Raw genomic sequence first — 23492 nt, 5'->3', positions numbered from 1 at the left:
GCCTGCGCTCCTCCTGTCTCAGCCTCCCACCTACTGGGATTACAGGCAGGTGCCACCATGCCTGGCTACTGATAACATTCTTTTTTTATTGGTACATTGTAGTCATACATTATAACGGAATACATGATACTAAAGTATGTATGTGCATATCACTTTAGCCCTTCCCCCCTCCCCATTCTCCCCTCCTCACGTTGGGCTGGACGATTGGGATGTTTGTGAATATGTATCATGTACGTTGGGAGCTCCCCGCCATCGCCCCCAGTTAGACCTTCTTATTTGCTCATCTATGGTTTCTCCTCCTTCGTCTAGTTTCTCCTATGACACTTTTCCCCCTAGCTTAAGCATATTAGGAAGAGCATCTGATTTCTTACTTTTTGTGACCGACTAATCTCGCTTAGCGTAATGTTCTGCAGTTCCTTCCTTTTCCCTGTAAATGATGTAATTTAGTTTTTCTTTATGTCTGAGTCAAATTCCATTGTGTACATATCCCACAGTGCTGTAATCCATTCATCTGTTGATGGACATCTTGGCTGGTTCTATACTTTGGCAATGGGGATTGTGCAGCTATGAACATAGATACACATGCATTAATTTGGTAGTTTGGTTTCCATTCTTTGGGTAGATATTCAGAAGTGGTATTGCTATTGATAACATTTTAAGAGGCTGAGATATGAGGTCAAGTAAAGTATTGAGACCTTCTATGGTTTAACACCCCATTTGCCCTGTCCACTTTTTTAATGACCTCAACTTTTTTTTTTTTTTTTTTTTAATGGTAGTGAGGATTGAACTCAGAGGCATTCTACCTTTGAAAAACACCCCAGCTGATTTTATTTGGAAATAGGGTCTTACTAGGTTGATGAGAGTCTCACGACTTGCTGAGGCTTCCTCCAACCTGCAATTCTGTCTCAGCCTCCCAAGTATTGGATTACACGCCCCGCTCTGACTTTGACTCTTAATCACTTTTATTTTGCTTCAGCCACAATGGCCTTCATCCTTTTTTTTTTTTTTTTTTTTTTTTTGGTGGTACTGGGGTTCCTGGAAACCCTTCTAACTCCGGGCTACACTCTCAGACCTATTTTTTTATACTTTTTATTTGGAAACAGGGTCTCTTAAGCCAGCGCGGCTGGCTTCGAACCTGCACGATCCTCCTGTCTCTGCCTCCCAAGCCTCCCAAGTGTGGGGATTACAAGTGTGCACCACCACGCCTGGCTTCATCCTTGTTATTTTGAGAATCTGCCAAGGGTGATCTTGCCTCGAGGACCTTTAACATTGCCGCTTCCTTCTTCCTGGTGTTTTCCCTACAGATACTGCTCACGCTCGTCCTTACCCCAGGCCTTCGTGAAAAGTAACAGCGCTGCCTCCCTGTGCTGTTTCTCCCTGTAGCACCAGGGTGTGTGGAGAATGTCCCGGGTCTGTTCCCAGTACCCAAAGGAAAGGACAGTCAGAAACCAAAAAGGTGCCGGGCGTGGTGGCACACGCTTGTAATCCCCGCGCTTGGGAGGCTGAGACAGGAGGATCACGCAGGTTTGAAACCAGCCTCAGCTACTGAGTGAGGCTCTCAGCAACTTAGTGAGACCCTGTTTCCAAATAAAGTATAAAATAGGGCTGGGAGTATAGCCCAGAGGTAGAAAGCCTCTGGGTTCCACCCCTAGTAGCTCGCTCGTGTACACACACACACACACACACACACACACACACACACACACACACGAAACTATAAAGGGCAGCAATTATATGCATATACAAATAATGGTTTTTAAGATGATGAATTCTATGCATATACACATACTTATAAGAATTCCATAAAATGTATGTGCATATATACATGCATGTAGATGTGATTACATACATACATGTATATATATTTTATGGTTAGGAAAATACATAGTTAATAGAGGTAGGAATAAATAAACATTGTATAAACATAGGATAAACATAGGTACAATACAGACTGACATGCTCTAAAATATAAATGGTTGATACTTAGGGTAAAGGGATTTCTTTAGAAAAAAATTATGATAACTATATAATGGAGATAAAATATAAAAATTTATTATAATTTTTATAAATAAATAGCTTCATTTTTATCATTCTGTAATTTTGATTTGTGTGCTGGGGGTACTGGAGATTGAAGTCAAGGGGGTCATACCTCAGAGCTATACCCCCAGATCTTTTTATTATTTACTTTGAAACAGGATCTTGTTAAGATATCACACACTGGTATTGAACTGGCATCCTCCTATCTCAGCCACCCACGTGCTGAGATTACAGGTGTGTGCCACCCACTTTGTAATTTTGATTTCGTGTATCATCTGTAGGAGTTCTTTTGAAGGCAGTTACTTTGGTATCTTAATTTATGTTTAAAACAGGTATAGGGTTTTGAAAGGTTACAGAATCGCCATATCACTTTTTCAGTTGCGGTTTCTGAAACTACACGTCAGCTGTGGAAAGTGGTTTTCTGCTTTTACTTCTGTGAAGTCACCGCGGGCTGTCTTTTTTGAACCAGTCCTGCTCAGAATGCCATTTCTGAGAAATGGCAACGACCCACAAGCCTCTGCTGACTCTCTATGCTTTCCTTTGTTTTAAAATTGTAGGAACTGAAGCCACTTTTTCTGAAGGAAGTTGGGAGTCACTTTGATGATTTTGTGACCAATCTTATTGAGAAATCCGCATCCTTAGACAATGGTGGCTGTGCCCTCACAACGTTCTCCATCCTTGACGACCTGAAGAACAACCACAGAGCTAAGTAAGTGTGAGTAAGTCAGTCTGTGTGCTGCTTCCTCAACGCAGGCATCTTCTCTAGCCCATTGCTCAGAAAGTAGCCTGCAGTCAGAACGCCCAGACTTGCCCATCATCACGTGTATTGGCTGCGTGCTGCTCTGGGAAAATCATTTAATCCCGAAGGGTGGGCCTTTTCTTCCTAATACGTGGATTATAAGGCGGATGCATACTTCCTAATACGCATTAGCATGTATGATTACATACTAATTGGCTAATAGCTTATTTTTTTTGCAGATTTTTTTTTTCTTTTGAAGCTGGGACTCAAACCCAGAGCGCCGCACCTGCCAAGCAGGCGCTTTGTCCCTGAGCTACATCCCAGCCCCACTACTGACTAATAAACAAGAGAACCCATACTTGTTGAGTGTTCTGCATGGAAATTATTTATTTATTTATTTATTTATATATTTTATTTTTATTTTTTATTTTTTTGTGGGTCTGGGGATGGAACCCAGGGGCATTCGACCTCCGAGCTACACCCCCTGCCCTATTTTTTATTCTTTATTTTGAAACCGGGTCTCACTGAGTTGCAGAGGGCCTCACTAAGTAGCTGAGGCTGTCCGCGAACCGTGATCCTCCAGGTCTCAGCCTCCCTAATGCTGGGATTACAAGCGTGCACCACCACGCCCGGCAATGGAAATAATTTAATAAGTCAAACAGTGACCCTCGGTAGAGACAGTAACTATCTGTAGACCGAAGGATCAGGGAACCGAAGCACAAGGCACTTTGGATTACACTCTGCGCGTCCACAGCAGGGACTGGAACCTCGAGCCTGGCCCAGAGTCCTGTCTCAGCCCCATCACCTGCCTCTTTTGCACACTGCACACTGTGCACTTGCAACACAGCACAGCAGCATCAGCACGTTTTCTAGCTGGTGAGTTCTGCAGAATGGCAGGAAGGCTGTGAAAGGCTACTGCGTGCCCTGTGCCCTCTGACCTCCTCAGCTTCGTTCCTGTGGTCCCTGCCAGCCTCTCCTCTTCCAAGAACAGTTTTGAGCAGTAATATTTGGCAGCGTGCAGGTGGTGCTGCAGAGAGCCCTAAAGGTGGTGGTGTTTGATACTTGGATGGGTTTCAGGGCCCAGAGGCGAGCCCTAAGGCCCAAGGAGGCCACTGGGAGCTGTTGCAGCCCGGGCTCTCTGGCGGACGGCAGGTACATTAGTGCAGTTTGGGGGGACCGACCTGGAGTAGAGGTGGCTAGAGGCCTGTCGGCCGCGTCCGGGCATCTCTAGGAGCAGGTCAAGTTTGCCAGTGTGTGTGTTACCTGAGGCTGCCTCCGAGCCCTGGACCATTCACCGCAGGAGTGAATGAGATGACACAGCGCAGTGCGTGGGTCCTAGGGAGCGGGCGGCTAATTAACGCTAGAGGGTCTGCGTGGTAATGTTCTTTCCCTTGGCTTGGGATTATTTTTATACAATACTTTTGAACTGTTAATGATTTGTAAAACTTTGCCCTTCCCAGAGATCTGAGAGCGCCTCCAGAGAAGGGGAAGATTTTCATTGCAAGGCGCTCGCTCCTAGAGTGAGTATTTTATGCTTTGGTTAATTATTAGTTTGAAATTTTAAAAAATCTGTTCTGATGGTTAAATCACCACTAACATACAGATACTTAAGTGACTTTGTTCTATATGTAAATGATATTTCTTTTTATGAGCATGTGCGGTCTCTTGCTCCTTGCTAATCTGGTATCTGGAACTACTTTCAGAGTTAGGGGCAAGAACAGCTGCCCGTCCTCTGCACTTCCTAAAGCCATGCTACTGAGCATGTCTGCCCAAGGAGCTGGGAGTTTTCTTTGTTAGCCAGGCGTGGTGGCGCATGCTTGTAATTCCCAGTACTTGGGAGGCTGAGGCAGGAGGATTGCAGGTTCACAACCAGCCTCAGCTCCTTGGCGAGGCCCTCCACAACTTAGTGAGAGACTGTTTGAAAATAAAGAAGAAAAACTAGCACTGGGGTGTGGCTCAGAGATAGAGTGCCCCTGAGTTCTCTCCCCAGTAACTCACACATCCACTTGGCTTTTTCTTTTGTGGGGCTGGGGTTGAACCCAGGGAATCAACTTCTGAGCTATACTCTCACTCTATTTTTTTTTTTTTGGTGGTGCTGGGGATTGAACCCAGAGGCATTTTACCCCTGAGGTATACCCCCAGCCCTATTTTATCTTCTATTTAGAAATAGGATCCCACTAAGTTGCTGACAGACTCCCTAAGTTGCTGAGGCTGGCTTTGAACCTGCAATCCTTCTGTTTTAGCCTCCCAAGTACTCATATTACAAGTATATGCTATCACACCTGGCTTTTTTTTTTTTTTTTTTTTTGAACCCAGGGATAGTCAACCTCTGAGCTATACCCCCGACATGATTTTATTATTTTTCTAATTTTGAAATGAACTTACTAAATTGTAGAGGGCCTCACTAAATTTCTGAGGCTAGCCGTGAACCTGTGATCCTCCTATCTCAGCCACTCAAGTACTTGAATTATAAGCGTGTACCACCACACCTGCCTTGGTTTTTTTTGAAACAGGGTCTCACTAAGTTTCTGAGGGCCTTGTTAGGCTGCCACGGCTGAGTTTGAACCAGTGGTCCTTCTGCCTCAGTCTCCAAGTACTGGGGTTACAGACCTGCACCACTGCATCTGGCTAGAAGTTTCCTAATTAGGTGAAACTATTCTGAGAGAGCTTTGGAACTACTGCTTTTTTTTTTTTTTAACCATAAAATATTTTTTTTTCATCTCATTTTGGCTGGGAGACTTGATAGTTTTCTCAGAGTTACTGATTTTAAAATCCTGATTGCCTAATACTTTAAAATAAAATTCACACGATATAAGTTTATCATGGTAACTTCATTTGTTAACTGAAAATCGAAGGTGAATTTTGAGTAAGTGATATATATTTCTTTTTTTTTTTGGTGGTACTGGAGTTCCTGGAAGCCCTTCTACCTCCGGGCTACACTCCCAGACCTATTTTTACATTTTTTTAATTTGGAAACAGGGTCTCCTAAGCCAGCGCGCGTAGCTGGCTTCGAACCTGCGCGATCCTCCTGTCTCTGCCTCCCAAGTGCGGGGATTACAAGCGTGCGCCACCACGCCCAGCCTATATATTTCTTTTATGCTGAGTAGATTAGATTTGCTTATTCATTTATTTACTGGAATACAGCTGAAATTCAACCTTCATTAGAGTATAAAATAGTTGGGTGGGTGAAAAATTACTTTACCTTGCCTTTCCTTTAAAATTCGCTGTGTTGCTGGGTGTGGTGGCGCACACTTATAATCCCCGTGCTTGGGAGGCAGAGACAGAGGATGGCGCAGGTTCGAAGCCAGCCTTGCTGGCTTAAGAGACCCTGTTTCCAAATAAAAATTATAAAATGGGTCTAGGAGTGTAGCCCAGAGGTAGAAGGGTTTCTAGGAACCCCAGTACCACCAAAATAAAATACGCTGTGTTAGCTAGGTGTAGCGGCGCACACTCGTAATCCCAGTACATGAGCAGCTGAGTCAGGAGATCACAGGTCCGAGAACAGCTTCAGCAACTAGTGAGACTCGTTAACCTAGTGAGACCCTGTTTCGAAACAAAAATAAGAAAATAGGGCTGGGGGTGTAGCTCAAAGGTAGCATGCCCCTGGGTTCAGTCCCCAGTGCCAAAAAATAAAATAAGTAAAATAAAATACACTGTGTTACCTTTTAATTGCTGTGACAAATACCTGATTAGACAAATCAGAGGAGGAAAGAGTCAGCTTGGCTCACGGATTCGGAGGTCACAGTCGTGGTCAGCTGGCTCCAAGGCACAGGTGTCACGCTGGAGCAAGCCAGCCTGTCACATGTCATCCCAGATGGAGCTGGGCCAAGGCAGGCCAGGGGCATCTCTGTGACTGGCCTTCTCCAACCAGTCCTTGCTCTGCCCCAAGTTTCCACCACTTCCTGTAGTGGATTAACCCACTGATGAGGCCAGTGTCTTTGTGATCGTAAGTTCCCAGAATCCTCCCCTCCAACAGTGCTGCAAATGGGACCAAGCCCAGCAGGACGTTTCACGTCCAAAGCATAATGTACACCTTAGTCGGTCAGACTTACGTCATGACAAGGTTGATCTGTACCTCTTACCCTTGAGGAGAAGGCTGAAGTTTCCATTTCATGGTGCTGGGGATGGAACCCAGGAGCATTCTACCTCCGAGCTACAGTCCTGGTTTTATTTTTTATTCTTTATTTGTAACAGTTTCACTAAGTTGTAGAGGACCTCACAAAGTAGCCAACATTGTATGTGAAGCTGCCATCCTCTGTCTCAGCCTCCCAAGTACTGAGATTGCAAGCAGGCACCTACCCCCTCCCCAGCTTATGCTATTTTAAAAGCAAAACAATCCTCAACACAAGTCAGTGAGGAGAAAGTATTTGTAAATGGTTATGTCCTATAGATGTGTAGGGTGGTACTTGGCCACCATCATCAGCATGATAGGAGCCCAGATGTGTGAACTGGAATATCCTGGAAACAGGTAGTACGATGTATTTTAGTTAAGGTTCAGATGTGGAATGTAAGGACCATATCTGAAGAAAAACGGCTTCTGTGTTCCAGGTTGTCAGTGAATGGCCTTTGCTATATAGAAAACAACCATTGCGGTAGGTTTTTGAGAATGCAGGTATTTGTTTATGTAAGTGATTGGGATTAATGCTGGCATCTAGAAGGCAGTGTTATTTTATTGGAAAGAAAGAATATGAGTCCATTCCGTTTTAACCTTGGTCATGTCATACAGTGTCCTTCTACTTCACATTTAAAATTGTGTCTTTATTAGTTTTTTAAATGTTTTTGAAAGGTGGATGAAGCATTTACAGAAAAGTGCTTACCATGTGGTGCTTTAGAATGCCGTGTCAGATTTGCTTTGTTTGACTACCTTTGCAGTGAGCTGTTCGAGGTGGACCACATCAGGACTATTTATCACATGTTCATCGCCCTCCTCATCCTCTTCATCCTCAGCACGCTGGTGGTCGATTACATTGATGAAGGAAGGTGAGACCACTGAAGGGTAGATGCAGGAGAAATTGGGAGCTTTCTGAAAAATCACCTTTTATACATAGAAATGATTGCTGTTGAATATTTTACCATGTAATTGTTTGGAGTTTAAAAGTACTAATTTAAGAATCTAATCTTAGGACATTCAGTATCTTAGGCATTTTAAATTCAGAGCCATATTAGGGCTTTTAGAGAGTTCATTGTTGGCCTGTGTTAAGAAACAGAGAAATAGGACTCTCCAGCAGGACTATCACATCCATTGACTTCAGTGTATTAATGTTGTAGAGTTTCTGAAAGTTGAGAATTTGGATATGAAAGTTTTGAATTCTGCAAGCTCAGTGCCTATTAAAACATTATTTTCTGTGCTCTTTCTCCTCAGGCTGGTGCTTGAGTTCAATCTCCTCTTTTACGCTTTTGGTAAATTTTCTACCGTCATCTGGACATGGTGGATCATGTTCCTGTCTACACTTTCGATTCCCTACTTTCTATTCCAACATTGGGCCAAAGGCTACAGCAAGCAGTCCCACAAAGCCATCTATTCCTTTGTGCATGGCTTGCTTTTCGTGGCCTTCCAGCTTGGGATTCTAGGTTTTGGTCCAACGTACATCGTTTTAGCATATACACTGCCACCAGCTTCTCGACTCATTGTTATACTTGAGCAGGTAAGATGGTGAGTTTACCCCACACAGTGCTGTGCTTAGTTAAAATAATGATAATGTATTTCTGTTGCTATTATTTTTGGCTGTATTAACTTGGATACATTTTCATCTCTGGCCTTGTGTGCCAGTATATATAGAATTAAAGTGTTAAAACTAGGTCAGGTGTGGTGGTGCATGCTTCCCAGTACTTAGGAGGCTGGGACAGGAAGATCGCAGGTTCAAGGCAGCCTCAGCTACTTAGGCTCTCTGCAACTTTGAGAGACCTGTTTCAAAGTAAAGAATAAAAAATAGGGCTGGGGGCCAGGTATGGTGGCGCACACTTGTAATCCCAGTGTTTGGGAGGCTGAGACAGTAGGATTAAGGTTTGAGGACAGCCTCGGGTAATTAGTGAGGCCCTTTGCAATTCAGTGAGACCCTGTTTCAAAATAAAGAATAAAAATTTGGTCTGGGGGTGTATCTCAGAGGTACAATGCCCCTGGGTTCCAGCCCCAGTGCTACACACACACAAAAAAAAAAAAAAAAAAGAAAAAAAAGAAAAGAAAAGAAAAGAAGAAAAATAGGGCTAGGGGTGTATCTCGGAGGTAGAATGCCCCTGGGTTAAAAAAAAAAAAAGTGTTAAAACTGGATTATTTAAGCCAGGCGTGGAGGCACATGCTTGTAATCCTAGTAGTTGGGAGGTTGAGATGGGAGGATCACAGGTTTATGGTCAGTCTCAGCTACTTAGTGAGTCTATCTGATTAATTTAGTGAGACCCTGATTCAAAATAAAGAATAAATAATACCAAAAAAACCTAGATAATCTCCAGCCGGGTATGGTTGTACTTGGGAAGCTGAGGCAGGAGGATCACAGGTTTGAGACCAACCTTGGCAACTTAGACACAGCAACCCAGCGAGGCCTTGTTTCAGAAAATAAGAAGGGCTGGGTTGCAGCTCAGAGGTAGAATCTCCTGGGTTTAATCCCCAGTACCACAAATTAACAAATACATACATAAATAAATTTGATTCTAAGTTTTTTCCCATGGGCCTTGATAATTTAAATAAGTGATATTGGACCATTCTGGATGAATTACAGTATTTTTCCTGAATACTTTTTGTAATAGTCATCTAGATTATAAAACTATATTTTTCAGAATATAAAACTATATTTTTAGATCGGTGGCCCATGCCTGTAATTCCAGTCTTGGGAAGCTGAGACAGGAGGATGGTAGGTTCAAGACCAGCCTCAGCAACTTAGTGAGGCCTATTTCTTTTTTTTTCTTTTTTCTTTTGTGGTACTGGGGATTGAACTCAGGGACATTCTACCTCCAATCTATACCCTCAGCCATATATATATATATATATATATATATATATATATATATATATATATATATATTTTTTTTTTAATTTTTGTTCTTTATTTTGAAACAGGCTCTCACTAAGTTGCAGAGGGCCTCACAAAGTAGCTGAGACTGTGAACCAGTGATCTGATCCTCCTGTCTGTCTCCCAAGTACTGGGATTATAAGGGTACGCTACCACACCCAGCGACCCTATTTCAAAATAAAAATAAGATAGGGCTTGGAGATAGAATGCTCTTGGGTTCAATCCTAGCACCAAAAAAAAAAAAGTTATAAAAGGACTTGGGGTATAGCTCAGAAATAGAATGACTTTGGGTTCAATTCTATAGCACCACAAAAACAAAAGAACAACAAAAGTCCTCTACATTTTTTAAATGTTAACTTACTGTATTATAAAGTAACTATTCTTGTTTATGTTTATTTGTTTATGTACCCTTCAGAATTTTCTGACTTGTCTGTAACACCATTTGACTAATGAAAAGAAACATTTCAGGAAAATTTCATTTATTTGTTTGTTTACTTACTGTACTGGGTATTAAACCCAGGGACATTCTACCTCAGAGCTACACCCTTATTCCTTTTTTAGTTTTTTGTTTTGAAACTGGGTCAAGTTTCAACTTGTTAAGTTGCTGGGAGTTTCACTAAGTTGATGAGGTTGGTCCCAAATCTGCGTTTTTCCTTCTCAGCCTCCCAAGTTCTGGGATTCTAGGCATGTGCCACCACTCCTGGCTTAATTGCTTAATTTATCATATACTTGAAATAGTGTTTGCTGGTTGTGAACTATTACATGTCTTTTGATTGGTATATGCAAAATAAAATTCTTTATGAATATAACCTAGTGCTGTTCTAGGCTGCCTAGAGGAAATAAGACAATGATAGAGAATTCATCTTTTCCTTCCTCTCGCAGATTCGTTTGATAATGAAGGCTTATTCATTTGTCAGAGAGAACGTGCCTCGGGTACTAGATGCAGCTAAGGAGAACTCGCGTATGTAATTCTGTTAGATAAATGATTATTGATGGACTATTTCAACCTTTGGTGTTTACTGAAATGACATGTTACATTCCGTGGAGATTGTTTGATTTTAAATGTGGGATCTGTATTGGTTTGGAAGACCGTCTCACTGTGTCCTGATTATTCCTATTTTGTTTGTATCTACAATTTAATTTTATCAAGTTGATCATTAGATTTCTTTCTTCTTCTTTTTTTTTTTTTTGGTGGTACTAGAGGTGGAACCCAGAGGCTTTCTACCTCTGGGCTATACTCCCAGCCCTATTTTTTAATATTTTTTATTTGGAAACAGGGCCTCACTAAGTAGCTGAGAGCCTCACTAAATAGCTGAGGTTGGCTTTGAACCTGTGTGATCCTCCTGTCTCAGCCTCCCAAGCGCAGGATTACAAGCGTGCGCCACCACGCCTGGCTAATGATCATTAGATTTCTGTGATTTAGTGTTTGTGGAGTATTACTGGCTTACTACACCTGGGCCTCCTTGCTCCTTGCAAATTATTGCTTCATGCTCTAGAGGCCATCAGTCATAGGAGTAACTTGGAGAGGTTGGCCGTGTTCAGTTGGTGCAAGAAGGCCTTTCAGGTGATCAGGAAGAAACACCTGACCTAGGAGTCACGCTGGCTGTTTTTCCCTGCTTTGTGTTTCCTCATCTTCCCCTTTTAGTTTTGCTGGGAGAAATCCGAGAGCCTCTGATGTGACAGTGTTTTCCTCTTCCAGGTACAGTCCCTGTCCCCACAGTCAACCAGTACTTGTACTTCTTGTTCGCTCCGACCCTTATCTACCGTGATAGCTACCCCAGGTAACGGGCCTGCGAGGAGCCGGGGCGGGGGCAGTGTGTGGGGCAGGCACAGCCAATCCCTGTAGGGCTGCAGAGAAAAATAAAATGTGTCCTCAGTTTTTCTTGCATGAAAAGCCTCAAATGGTTATTCTAGCGGTCTTAATTTGAAGTTAGTAATTTTGGGCAGAATTATATAATTTGTTATGATCATAAAAGGTAGTTAAAATTTTTCTGGTGCCAAGGATTGAACTCAGCCTGCGTATTCTATGCATGTGGTCTACCACTGAGCTACACCCCAGCCCATAAATGATAGGCTGTGTGGGAAAATACTGACTGAGAAGGTCTTAAGTTCAGTTATTGACTTCAGGAAACTTGCTTTGTTTCTCCTCTGTTATCTGGAGTCCCTCTGGGATTCCAGTGACTCCCCAGCTTCTGCACTAGAGAAGACACATGACCCTCGCTTCTGTGACTGGCTTGTCTCGCCTGATATTCTCCAAGTCTTTACATTTTCCTACAAATGACATACGTTTGTTCTTTATTGCTGAGTAGAATTCCATTGTATGTTTTCCCATAATCTTGTAATCCAGTCATCTGTTGATGGACACCTTGTTTCTTCCTCTTAGAAACCCCACTGTGAGATGGGGTTACGTTGCTATGCAGTTTACACAGGTAAATGTTTGTTTTAACTGTCAAGGGGTATTGGTTGGTGGGAAATGTTGGTACATTTTTGTTAGTGGGGGAGAGGCTCAAGAATACTTTCTGTTAAGACTGTGAAATGTTTTTTTGAGGGGGATTGAACCCAGTGGCATTCTACCTCCGAGCTACAACCCCAACCCTATTTTTTTTCCTTTATTTTGAAACAGGGTCTCACTGAGTAGCAGAAGACCTCACTAAGTAGCAGAGGCTGGTCTCGAACCTGTGATCTTCCTGTCTCAGCCTCCCAAATGCTGGGATTATAAGCGAGCACCACCATGCCCAGCTTTATTTTTATTTTCAAAGAGAGTCTTCCTAGGTTAATGAGAGTCTCACTACTTGTTGAGGGTATCCTCGAACCTGTGATGCTCTTGTCTCAGCCTCCCGAGTATTGGGATTACAGGTGTGTGCCACCACACCAGCTTTCTATTTTGTTTTTATTTTGAAACAGGGTCTTGCTAGGTTGATGAGTGTCTCACTACTTAGGCTGTCCTTGAACCTGTGATTCTTCTGTCTCGGCCTCCCAAGTACTAGGATTATAAGCATGCGCCATCATGGCTAGCTCTCCCAGCCCTTTCCGTATTTTTATTTTGAGGCAGGATCTTGCTAAGTTGCCCAGGCCGAATTTAAATTTAAGATTCTTCTGCCTCAGCCTCCTGAATAGCTGGGATTACAGGCAAGAGCCACCTGTCAATCTTCTATGCTAAGGTTAAACGGGAATATACATAAGTAGATAGCATATACTAGATACATATGTAAATGTTAGATAACGATCACTTTTACTTTCTTTTGGAGGAGAAAGCTCTTGTTCCATCCTTCCCTGCCAGGCCTTAGTCTAAGTCTCTTGTCCTGTTCCAGGTTTTCGGCTGCCTGTTCTACGTGTACTACATCTTTGAAAGGCTCTGTGCTCCCCTGTTCCGGAATATCAAACAGGAGCCCTTCAGTGCTCGGGTTCTGGTCTTGTGTATCTTCAACTCCATCTTGCCAGGTAACCGGGTTCTTGTTAACTTGCCACTCCTGTTCAGAAGGAAAATAGAGAAGCACTGTCTCTGAAACCGCGGGGCTCCTTGCTTTCCCCGGCAGCATCTCAAACACGCCCGCCCGTCCTGGCCTCTTGCCTGTCTACCTCAGAAATGGAGCGTCCTGCCCCTTTCGGGCCAGGCATCTGCTGGCTCCCACTTTGATTTGCTTTCTCCAGTGGGGGATGGCCCATATTTATGCATCGCCTTTCTTCTCACTGTTCATTTCAGTGCAGTCTTTTGTGTGTGTGGTACTGGGGTTTGAACCCGAGCCACATCCTAAGTTTAAACAAAAAAAAAAAAGTTTTTTTCTTTTGTGGTGCTGGGGTTTGAAACCAGGAACATGCTACTTCTGAGCTACGCCCCCAGCCCGGTTTTTTATTCTTTTTTTTTTTTTTTTTTTTTTTTGGTGGTACTGGGGTTCCTCGAAGCCCTTCTACCTCTGGGCTACACTCCCAGACCTATTTTATACTTTTTATTTGGAAACAGGGTCTCTTAAGCCAGCACGGCTGGCTTCGAACCTGCGCGATCCTCCTGTCTCCGCCTCCCAAGCGCGGGGATTACAAGCGTGCGCCACCACGGCTGGCTTATTCTTTATTTATTTATTTATTTTTTATTTTATTTTATTATTATTTTTTTTGGTGGTACTGGGGTTCCTGGAAGCCCTTCTACCTCCGGGCTACACTCCCAGACCTATTTTTACATTTTTTTAAATTTGGAAACAGGGTCTCCTAAGCCAGCGCACGCAGCTGGCTTCGAACCCGCGCGATCCTCCTGTCTCTGCCTCCCAAGCTCGGGGATTACAGGCGTGCGCCACCACGCCCGGCTTATTCTTTATTTTGAAACAGGGTCTTATTGGGCTGTGAAGGGCCTCACTAAGTACCTGAGGCTGTCGGCAAACCTGGATCCTCCTGTCTCAGCCTCCCAAATGCTGGGATTACGAGTATGTACCACCATGCCCGGCTCTTTTTTCCCCCCTAATTTTTATTTATTTGTTTTTTTTCTGTGCTGCGGATTGAACCTGTGACCTTATGCTTGCTGTGCAAGTGTTCCACCACTGAGCTACATCCCTAGCTCCCCATTTCTAAAAATTGGTTTGGAGATGTTGTGGGGGCCAGATTTTAAAGAAAGTTGGGTACAGAATTAAGCCGTATATCAAGATATTTCTTAAAAATAGACCAGGCATGGTGGCGCATGCTTGTAATCCCAGCATTCGAGAGGCAGAGACCAGAGGATCGTGGTTCCCAGACAGCCTCAGCTGTGAGGCCCTTTGGAACTCAGTGAGACGCTGTTTCAAAACTAAAAAGACTTAAAAACTGGGCTAGAGGTGTAGCTCGGAGGTACAGTGCCTCTGGGTTCCATCCCCTGCACCACAAAAAAACAAACAAAACCGAAACTGAGTTTATCTTTTGTCTGTCAAACCTATTTATAAAGAATTTATTGCTATTTATTTTTTGGTACTGGGAATTGAAGACAGGGGCATTCTACCTCTGAGCTACACCCCAGCCTGATTTTTATTTTGAAACAAGGTCTCACTAAGTTAATGAGAGTCTCACTACTTGCTGAGGCTGCCCTCAAACCTCTGGTCATCCTGTCTCGGCCTCACAAGTACTGAGATTATAGGCATGTGCACTACACCTAGCTTTTACTGCTTTAAAAAAAAAAACAAAAACCTTCAAAGGTGCACTGTAAAGCTGGGTGTGTTGGCACATGCCTGTAATCCCAGTACTTGGGAGGGTGAGATAGGAGACTCTAGGTTCATAGCCAGCCTCAGCTACTTAGTGAGGCCCTCTGCAACTTATTGAGACCCTGTATCAAAATAAAAAAATATCTAGGCGTGGTGGTGCACGCTTGTAATCCCCGCGCTTGGGAGGCGGAGACAGGAGGATCACGCAGGTTCGAAGCCAGCCGCGCTGGCGTAAGAGACCCTGTTTCAAAAATATAAAATAGGTCTGGGAGTGTAGCCCGGAGGTAGAAGGGCTTCCAGGAACCCCCGTACCACCAAAAAATAAAAATATAAATAAATAAATAAATAAATAAATAAATAAATAAATAGCTAGGCATGGTGGTGCACACTTGTAATCAAGGAGCACCACCACCTTTAATTAGGAGGCTGAAACAGTAGGATCACGGTTCCTGGACAGCCTTGGCTACTACTTAGTGAGGCCCTTTGGAACTCAGTGAGACCCTGTTTCAAAATAAAGAATAAAATATAGGGCTGGGGGTATAGCTCAGAGGTTAAATGCCCCTGGGCTCCATCCCCAATACTGCAAAGTAAATAAATAAATAAGTAGATAAATAATAGGGCTGGCAGTGTAGCTCAGAGGCAGAAAGCCCTGGGTTCAATCTGCAGCACAAAAAACAAAGCGAAGGTGCACTGTATCAGCTCTGGGATGTGTAAGTTGGAATAGCAGTGTCTATTTTACTAAACAAATGGTGGTGTCGGTTAATGGCTTGGCGTGCGAGCTGTTTGGAGAGACTCTTCACACTGTCGATCTTATTTTTAGGTGTGCTGATACTGTTCCTTACTTTTTTTGCCTTTTTGCACTGCTGGCTCAATGCCTTTGCTGAGATGTTGCGCTTTGGTGACAGGATGTTTTATAAGGTAATATACACTTGGACTCCTCTTACTTTGCCCATTTTATTTCCTCATTGTTAAGTATTTGAGCACTGTTGGCTGCTACTACTGTTTTTTTCAACACATATTGAGATCTAATTTCCTTTTCACAAATTTTGCCAATATCAAGTGTGAAATTCTGATAGGGCTATAATATCATAGGCTTTTCTCTCTCGCTAATATCTGCTCCCTATATACTGCCTGTGTTTCTGCTGGGTCCTGTGTGCACACATTGGTGATATGGTAGGAGAGCATTTGTCCCGGGGAAACATGAGCCTTCCCTGAATGCTCTTCATTTGAAGTTGCCGTCTCATTCTGTAGGGGTGATCTCAGCACATTAGTCCTTTTAAGACCGCTAAGCAATCTGTGAGGGAGTGAACTTTCCCCTTTACTTTGAAAGGTATTGATTCTGCCTAAAATACCATTCTTACACTCCTGGAGTCAGAAATAAACTCGAGACTAGAGCCCTGTGGCTCAGTATTCTGGAACGGGACCTCCGGTTGTGCTTGTTTTGGCAATGCTCCAAGTCTACCACCCCTTTCTTAAAGGAACAGGAAGTATGAGTGTCGATTTTAGATGTCTGACTCTGCTACTCTGATCTTAAAATAGGAAGCAAGAAATAGAAATAGGCCCACCAAAATTTGGAGATAATTACTGTCCTTATGTAATTAAATCATGCCATTTATGACACTATCAAATAGTTATTTAGAGCCAGGCATGGTGGTACTCACCTGTAATCTCAATATTTGGGAGGCTGAGACAGGAGAATTGCAGGTTTGAAGCCAGCTTCAGCAATTTAGTGAGGCTCACAGCAACCTAGTGAGGCCCTGTGTCCAAATAAGAAATGAAATTAGAACCAGGCATGGTGGCACATGCCTGTAATCCCAGTATTTGGGAGGCTGAGACAGGAGGATTGCAGGTTGAAAGCCAGCCTCAGCAACCTACGAGACCCTATTTTCAAATTAAAAATAGAATAGGACTGGGGGTATAGCTCAGAGGTAGCTGAGTTTAATCCCCAGCACCAAAAAAATGAAAGAAAGAAAATTGGTCTGGGAGTATAGTTTAAAGGTAGAATGCCTCGAGTTCAATCCCTAGTACCACCAAACAAACAAACAAACAAACAAAACACACACACACACACACACACACACACACACACACACACACACAACCAATCTAGTCTTGGTGACCTTCCAGTTTTCTGATGACATTTCAGCAAGGGGAGGAGGAGGCTATTGACTGCTGTTTTGATGAACCTTAGATTTAAGTGACTGTTCTGTATCTTTCATCATGCCTTGTTTAATGGCAAGATAAGATAAGCCTGCGAGCTACTCTGTAATGCTAGAGGTCTGCCATTATTCAACACTAACAAAAGGTTTTTTAAGATTTTTCTGACATCCGTGTATGGATTAATAATTTATCACAGGATCTTTGATTCTGTCTGTGTTGTGGGTGTTTGTTCTTTGGGGAGTATTCAGGAGTTTTGCTTTAGGGGCGTGTGTGAGTGATTTTATACCTTTACTTCTCCCCTCAGGATTGGTGGAACTCCACCTCATACTCTAACTATTACAGGACCTGGAATGTGGTGGTCCATGACTGGCTATACTACTACGCGTACAAGGACTTTCTCTGGGTAAGCCGCGGGGTTTCATCGATACCGTGTAAGAAATGGAGTTACCTACCAGGTGCAGTGGTGTGCATCCTTCATCCCAGTGCTTGGGAAGCTGAGCAAGGAGGATCACAGCTTCAACGTTGGCCTTGGCAACTTAGTGAGAACTTATTTTCAAAAATAACAAAAATAGGGCTGTGGATATAACTTAGAGGTAGAGTCCCCCTGGATTCAAACCCCAGTCCCCCCCACCACACACATACACAGCCATGGTGATGCACGCCTATAATCCCAGTACTTGGGCGCCACCATGCCTGGGTTGCATTTTAGTTTTAGAGAGGACATTTGCTCTATCTATAGCACAGTGTCACTTTATTTTTCAATTTTTTATTTATTTATTTTTTGCTGGGCTGGGGATGGAACCCAGGGGCATTCGACTTCGGAGCTACACCCCCTGCCCTATTTTTTTATTCTTTATTTTGAAACAGGGGCTCACTAAGTAGCTGAGGCTGGCTTCGAACCATGATCCTCTGGTCTCAGCCTTCCGAATGCAGGGATTACAAGCGTGCAGCACCATGCCCAGTTTAGCACAGTGTCACTTTAAATATGGAAATTTGGTGTGTGTGTGTGTGTGGGGTGTGTGTGTGTGTGTGTGTGTGTGTGTGTGTGTGAGAGAGAGAGAGAGAGAGAGAGAGAGAGAGAGAGAGAGAGAGAGAGAGGGAGGGAGGGAGGGAGGAGGGGGGGGAGGGAGGGAGGGAGAGATTGGGGATAAAATCTGAAATATAGGGGCCTTCTATTTCCAGGCTATACCCTCAGGCCTATTTTATGTTTTATTTGGAAACAGGGTCTCACTAAGTTGCTAAGACTGTCACTAAGCTGCTGAGGCTCCTGCACGATCCTCCTGTCTCAGCCTCCCAAGTATTGAGATTATAAGGGTGTGCCACCATGCCCAGCTTGAAATTTGTCTTTTTTAATATATGAAAACTACTTTGGCAGCCATATTAACTCATAAAATCAATTAATTTAATAAAAAATAACTGGTTTTAAATCAGGGCATGGTGGTGCATGTTTGTAATCCAGTACTTGGGAGGTTGAGACAAGATTGTAGGCTCGAAGCCAGCCTCAGCTACTTAGAGAGGTTCCCAGCAACTTAGGTTCCCTGTTTTCAAATAAAATATAAAATAGGTCTGGGAGTGTAGCCTGGAGGTAGAAGGCCTTGGGTTACAACCCCAGTACCCCCTACACACAAAACAAACAAACTAGTTTTGAGCTAGATGTGGTGGCACATGATTGTAACCCCAGTACTTGGGAGATTGAGACGGGACTGTAGGTTGATGACAAGCTTCGGCAATATCAAGACTCTCAGCAGCCTAGTAAGACCTTGTTTCAGAATAAAAAATAAAGCTGGACTTGGTGGCACATGCTCGTAATCCCAGTCTTTGGGAAACCGAGACAGGAGGAGTAATCGAGGTAATTTAGCAAGGCCTTCCACAACTTAGTGAGATCCTGTTTCAAAATAAAAAATAAAATAGGGCTCGGAGTATAGCTCAGAGGTAGAATGTCCCTGGGTTCAATTCCCAGTACCATACACAAAAGAATGTTTTGAAAATAAGCCTATATCCTTGAACATTTGTTTTGCAAACTTAATCATTTTAATAAAATAAATGTTCATGAGCATATGTTTTTATAATTATTATATTTTGGTCAATCCAAGGAATAGACTTGGAAAGCTAAGCATTAATATAAATAAAAACGGGTTTTTGGGGCATGGTGGTACATTGCTGTAATCCTAATATTTGGGAGGCTGAGACAGGAGGATTGCAGGTTTGAAATCAGCCTCAGCAGTTTAGCAAGGCTCTCTTTCAAAATAAAAACTAAAATAGGGGTGTAGCTCAGAGGTAGAACACCCAATAAAAAAAAGAAAAAAAAAAAAAGAAAAACCAAAAAACCCCAAAATGTGCCTTTAGCCAGGCATGATGACACATGCCTCTGATCTCAGTACTTGGGAGACTGAGGTGGGAGGATGGCAGGTTCGTGGGGGCGTCTATCTCAGAGGCAGAATGCCCTTAGGTTCAATAATTCAGTACTTGGGAGGCTGAGGCAGGAGGATCACAGGTGTGAACAGCCTCAGCAATTTAGCAAGGCCCTCTGCATAAAAAAATAGGCTGGGAGGATAGCTCAGGGGTGAGATACCCCTGGGCTCAAATTTTTAAAAAGGCAACTTTAGCATGTGACAATTACATCTTATATAGTTCATGCTAATTATTTTATTTATTTATTTATTTATTGTGGTACTGGCATGAAACCCAGGCACTTTCTACCTCCAGGCTATACTCCCAGAACTATTTTATCTTTTATTTGGAATCAAGGTCTCACTAAGTTGCTGAGAGCCTCACTAAGTAGCTGAGGCTGGCTTCGAACCTGTGTGATACTCCTGTCTTGGCCTCCCAAGTATTGGGATTACAAGCGTGCACTACCACGCCCGGCTTCATGCTAATTTTTTTAATTTTTTATTGTTTTTCATTTTTTCTTTCCCTATCCCTCCTTACCTTTTTTCTTTTTTTTTTTCTTTCCTTTTTTCTTTTGGTATTGAGTATTGAACCTAGTGGCATTCTACCTCTGAGCTATACTCCCAACCTTTTTTTTTTTTTTTTTAATCATTTTGAAATTGAGTCTTAACAGAGTTGCTGAGGGCCTTGCTAAGTTGCTGAGGCTGGCTTCAAACCTGCCATCCTCCTGTCTCAGCCTCCCAAGTACTGGGATCACAGGCGAGCACCACCATGCCTGGCTTGCTTGAATTTTCTTTTGGTTACTGTGACTGTTTTCTTTTCCCTCTAGTTTTTCTCCAAGCGGTTCCGGTCTGCGGCCATGCTGGCAGTCTTCGCTATATCTGCTGTAGTACATGAATATGCCCTGGCTGTTAGCTTGAGCTATTTCTACCCCGTGCTCTTCGTGCTCTTCATGTTTTTTGGGAGTGAGTATCTCGGCCTGCTCTGAGTACTGGGCGTGATGCTGAGAGAGAACATGAGATAGGAAGGAGGGGAGTTACAGAAGCAAGGCAGAAACACCAGAGAATAGTAGGACCGTTGCAAGGCACTGTTTGCTTATCAGAGGGTCAGGATTTTGACTGAGTGATTACACCTGCTTCAAGGTGTTCACGCTATGAAGTGGGGAAATAAACTGGCCACCTCTTGAGGACCGTTGATAACACTGATCTGATGGTTCACAGAGTCTGTAGGCAGCTTCCCCATTTATAAACACGATTAGCTTGCACTCCCTGGAAAACTGGCCGCTTTTTGAATAGGTGGAGAGGGACTTGCTAGAACATTGATCATTCCACAAAATATATTTTCATTTGTTCTGAATACCTTCGCTCTCCTTCAGTTGTAGGTAAATCCCAACCCTAAAGCTTCGTTTTTATCTACAGGGCCATGACCTGAATGAACGTGTGTGTGGGCAGCTAATGGTGTGAGACGGCAGCAGACACTGAGGCCTCTCCCTCCTGACGGCTGCGTTTTGATAACGATACATATCTTTTGTTCACTTTCTGACTTCAGTGGCTTTCAACTTTATTGTCAACGATAGTCGGAAAAGGCCAATTTGGAACATTATGGTGTGGGCTTCCCTCTTCTTGGGCAATGGAGTCCTTCTGTGCCTGTATTCTCAAGAGTGGTATGCACGTCAGCACTGTCCTCTGAAAAACGTGAGTCACCAGTCCAGCTGGCATGCAGGAGCCTCTTCCCTGTCCCCCCTGCAAGGGTTGGTGGGGTGTAGTGGAAATCATGAGAATTTGTTCAGAGGAGGGAAAGACAGAGTAAAAGCGTTAACATACTCGTTTCACATCGAACTCTCCTACTTCTTGTTTTGTTTTCCTTCCCCTCTTTACTGCTTTTTCTTCAACCTCTTCTGGCTTTCTTCTTGTCACTTGAAAATGTAGGTATTGCTCAAGGTTTTCCCAATGGTGTATATGTCTTGACCACCTAAATATATGTATTTTTTTTTATTTTTCCCAAAGAAACTTATAAAAATGTCAGCCAATGCTTGGTATGCTTAGAATTCCATTGCCCTTGATTTTTTTTTTGTTTTGTTTTTATAATTATGTTCAGGTCATTTATTCTTAGGACTTTGCTTTTACTGTATATGGAGAACTCTCAAATTTTAAGGGTAGAGTGCCTTCTTGATATATCAGCAGGAATATTTCTTCCAGGCATGTAATTGAAGATGTCCATCATCAGATTAATCAGATTATTTCCCCGTTAGCTTTCCTCGTTTTGTGTACCTTGCCTTTGTTACCTAGCTTTAATTCTTCCTCCTCATTTTTTTTCTTTTTCGTGTGTGTATGTGTGTTTTCATTCATGTGTCACTAGCAATTGAACCCAGGGGCATCCTACCTCCAGGCCACACCCTCAGCTCTTTTTTATTTTTTATTTTGAAACAGGATCCTACTAGGTTACTATGAGTCCCCCTAAATTGCTGAGGCTGTCCTCAAACCTGCAGGCCTCCTGTCTCTGTCTGCCAAGTGCTGGGAGTGCGGGGATGTACCAGCATACCTGGCTCCTTCCTCCTTCCTCCTCTGCCTCCCCGTGTGCATCTGACTTTGGACTCTCTCCCTGCTCATGCTACTCTGGGAATTGAACCCAGAGGTATTCTGCCTCCAAACTACACACTACCTCAGCCCTATTTTTTATTCTTTATTTTTTGAAACAGGGTCTCACTAAGTTTTAGAGGGCCTCACTAAATAGGTGAGGCTGGCTGTGAACCTTTGATCCTCCTGTCTGACTTCCAAGTACTGCCCTGTCATCCTTATTAGTTTTTATTTTAAAACAGTGTGTCACTAACTTCCTAAGGTTGCTGATGCTGGGATCCAACCTGAAATCCTCCTGTCTTGGCCTCCCAAGTACTGGGATGACAGGCACTCTGCCACCGTGCTCAGCCTCCAGTGCCACCTGGCCCGGGCACGGGCACGTTACTCTTTAAGTAGATTCCACATGCTGTATTTCACTTTCCTATCAAAATCCAGGTTTTGGATGCTGCATCTTCCATGAAGCCTTTTCATATTCTTGCTCTTGTCTTTCCTATTTCTGAATTTTCATACTATCTCATCTATTCCTTTAATCAGTTAATGTATTTGTTGTGCTACTAGAGATTGAACTCAGGGGTGTTCTGCCTCTGAGTTACACCTCCAGCCCCTTTTATTATTTGGAAACAGGGTCTCACTAAGTTACTGAGAGCCTCACTAAGTTGCTGAGGCTGGCTTTGAATCTGCAATCCTTCTGTCTCCCAAGTACTGGGATTACAAGCATGCACCACTATGCCCAGCTTCATCTGCTCCTTTAAATAATCCAGTAATTTAAAACCTTGTATTATAGTCATTTGAGGACATATTTTATCCCTAAACTATCACTATTTAGGTTTGAAGCTAAAAAGTAGGGTTTTGCTAAAATAAGGCAAGATGCTAAAAGAGATAGTACCTTTTTGGAATTTGGCTAGCAGTCCATACAATTGTGTAGTTTACCTAACTTCAAAAACTGCATGCAAAACTTCTAATGTGAGTAAACCGGTGATATCAATACAGATATTGAACACTTTTGATATTAGTGAGCCTCTCAGCTGAATGGTTGCTGAAAGGCCGGGAAGCAGTGTGGAGCCATACCATAGGTAACTTCAGCACCTCTGCCACCACGCTTCCTGCTCGGGCACACAGTGAGCGACTCTTCTTTTTTCTTTCCCCATCACAGCCCACCTTTCTGGATTACATCCGGCCACGGTCCTGGACCTGTCGTTACGTGTTTTAGAAGCTTGGATTTTGTTTCTAAGAACCCTTGTCACTGAAGATTGCGTATGATGCCTGATTTGGAGCCAGCTGTTCCCAGCTGTTCCCGAGTTCCCTGCACTCTTTGGGCCATTGGAGCCTTTACAGATGGCTTAGCTTGCCAGAAGCCAGGCTGTTGGGAGTACACCGGAATTTTGTATGCTTAACAGGACTTTTTTTTGGGGGGTAGAGAAGGGAGAAT

At 43.2% G+C, this 23492-nt stretch overlaps 1 protein-coding gene across 1 annotated transcript in view; it reads left to right on the top strand.

The window, feature by feature from the left end:
- The window catches only part of SOAT1 (sterol O-acyltransferase 1), a gene marked incomplete at its 3' end in the record, with an annotated part of 47113 nt that extends 23840 nt beyond the window's left edge, over positions 1-23273 (top strand). The window contains exons 3-15 of the mRNA XM_080699006.1: positions 2595-2746; positions 4237-4296; positions 7649-7756; positions 8139-8421; positions 10663-10741; positions 11480-11561; positions 12164-12209; positions 13092-13221; positions 15760-15857; positions 17404-17502; positions 20317-20452; positions 21036-21181; positions 23217-23273. Of these exons, the coding sequence (XP_080555132.1) occupies positions 2595-2746; positions 4237-4296; positions 7649-7756; positions 8139-8421; positions 10663-10741; positions 11480-11561; positions 12164-12209; positions 13092-13221; positions 15760-15857; positions 17404-17502; positions 20317-20452; positions 21036-21181; positions 23217-23273 (1476 nt within the window). The remainder of the gene's footprint in view (positions 1-2594; positions 2747-4236; positions 4297-7648; positions 7757-8138; positions 8422-10662; positions 10742-11479; positions 11562-12163; positions 12210-13091; positions 13222-15759; positions 15858-17403; positions 17503-20316; positions 20453-21035; positions 21182-23216) is intronic.
- Between the last annotated feature and the right edge of the window lie 219 nt (positions 23274-23492).

This window comes from Muscardinus avellanarius, assembly GCF_963383645.1.
Source record: "Muscardinus avellanarius genome assembly, chromosome: 7".
NCBI lineage: Eukaryota > Metazoa > Chordata > Mammalia > Rodentia > Gliridae > Muscardinus > Muscardinus avellanarius.
Note: the sequence above shows the minus strand (reverse complement) of the source record. Positions and strands in the feature narration are given on the sequence as shown.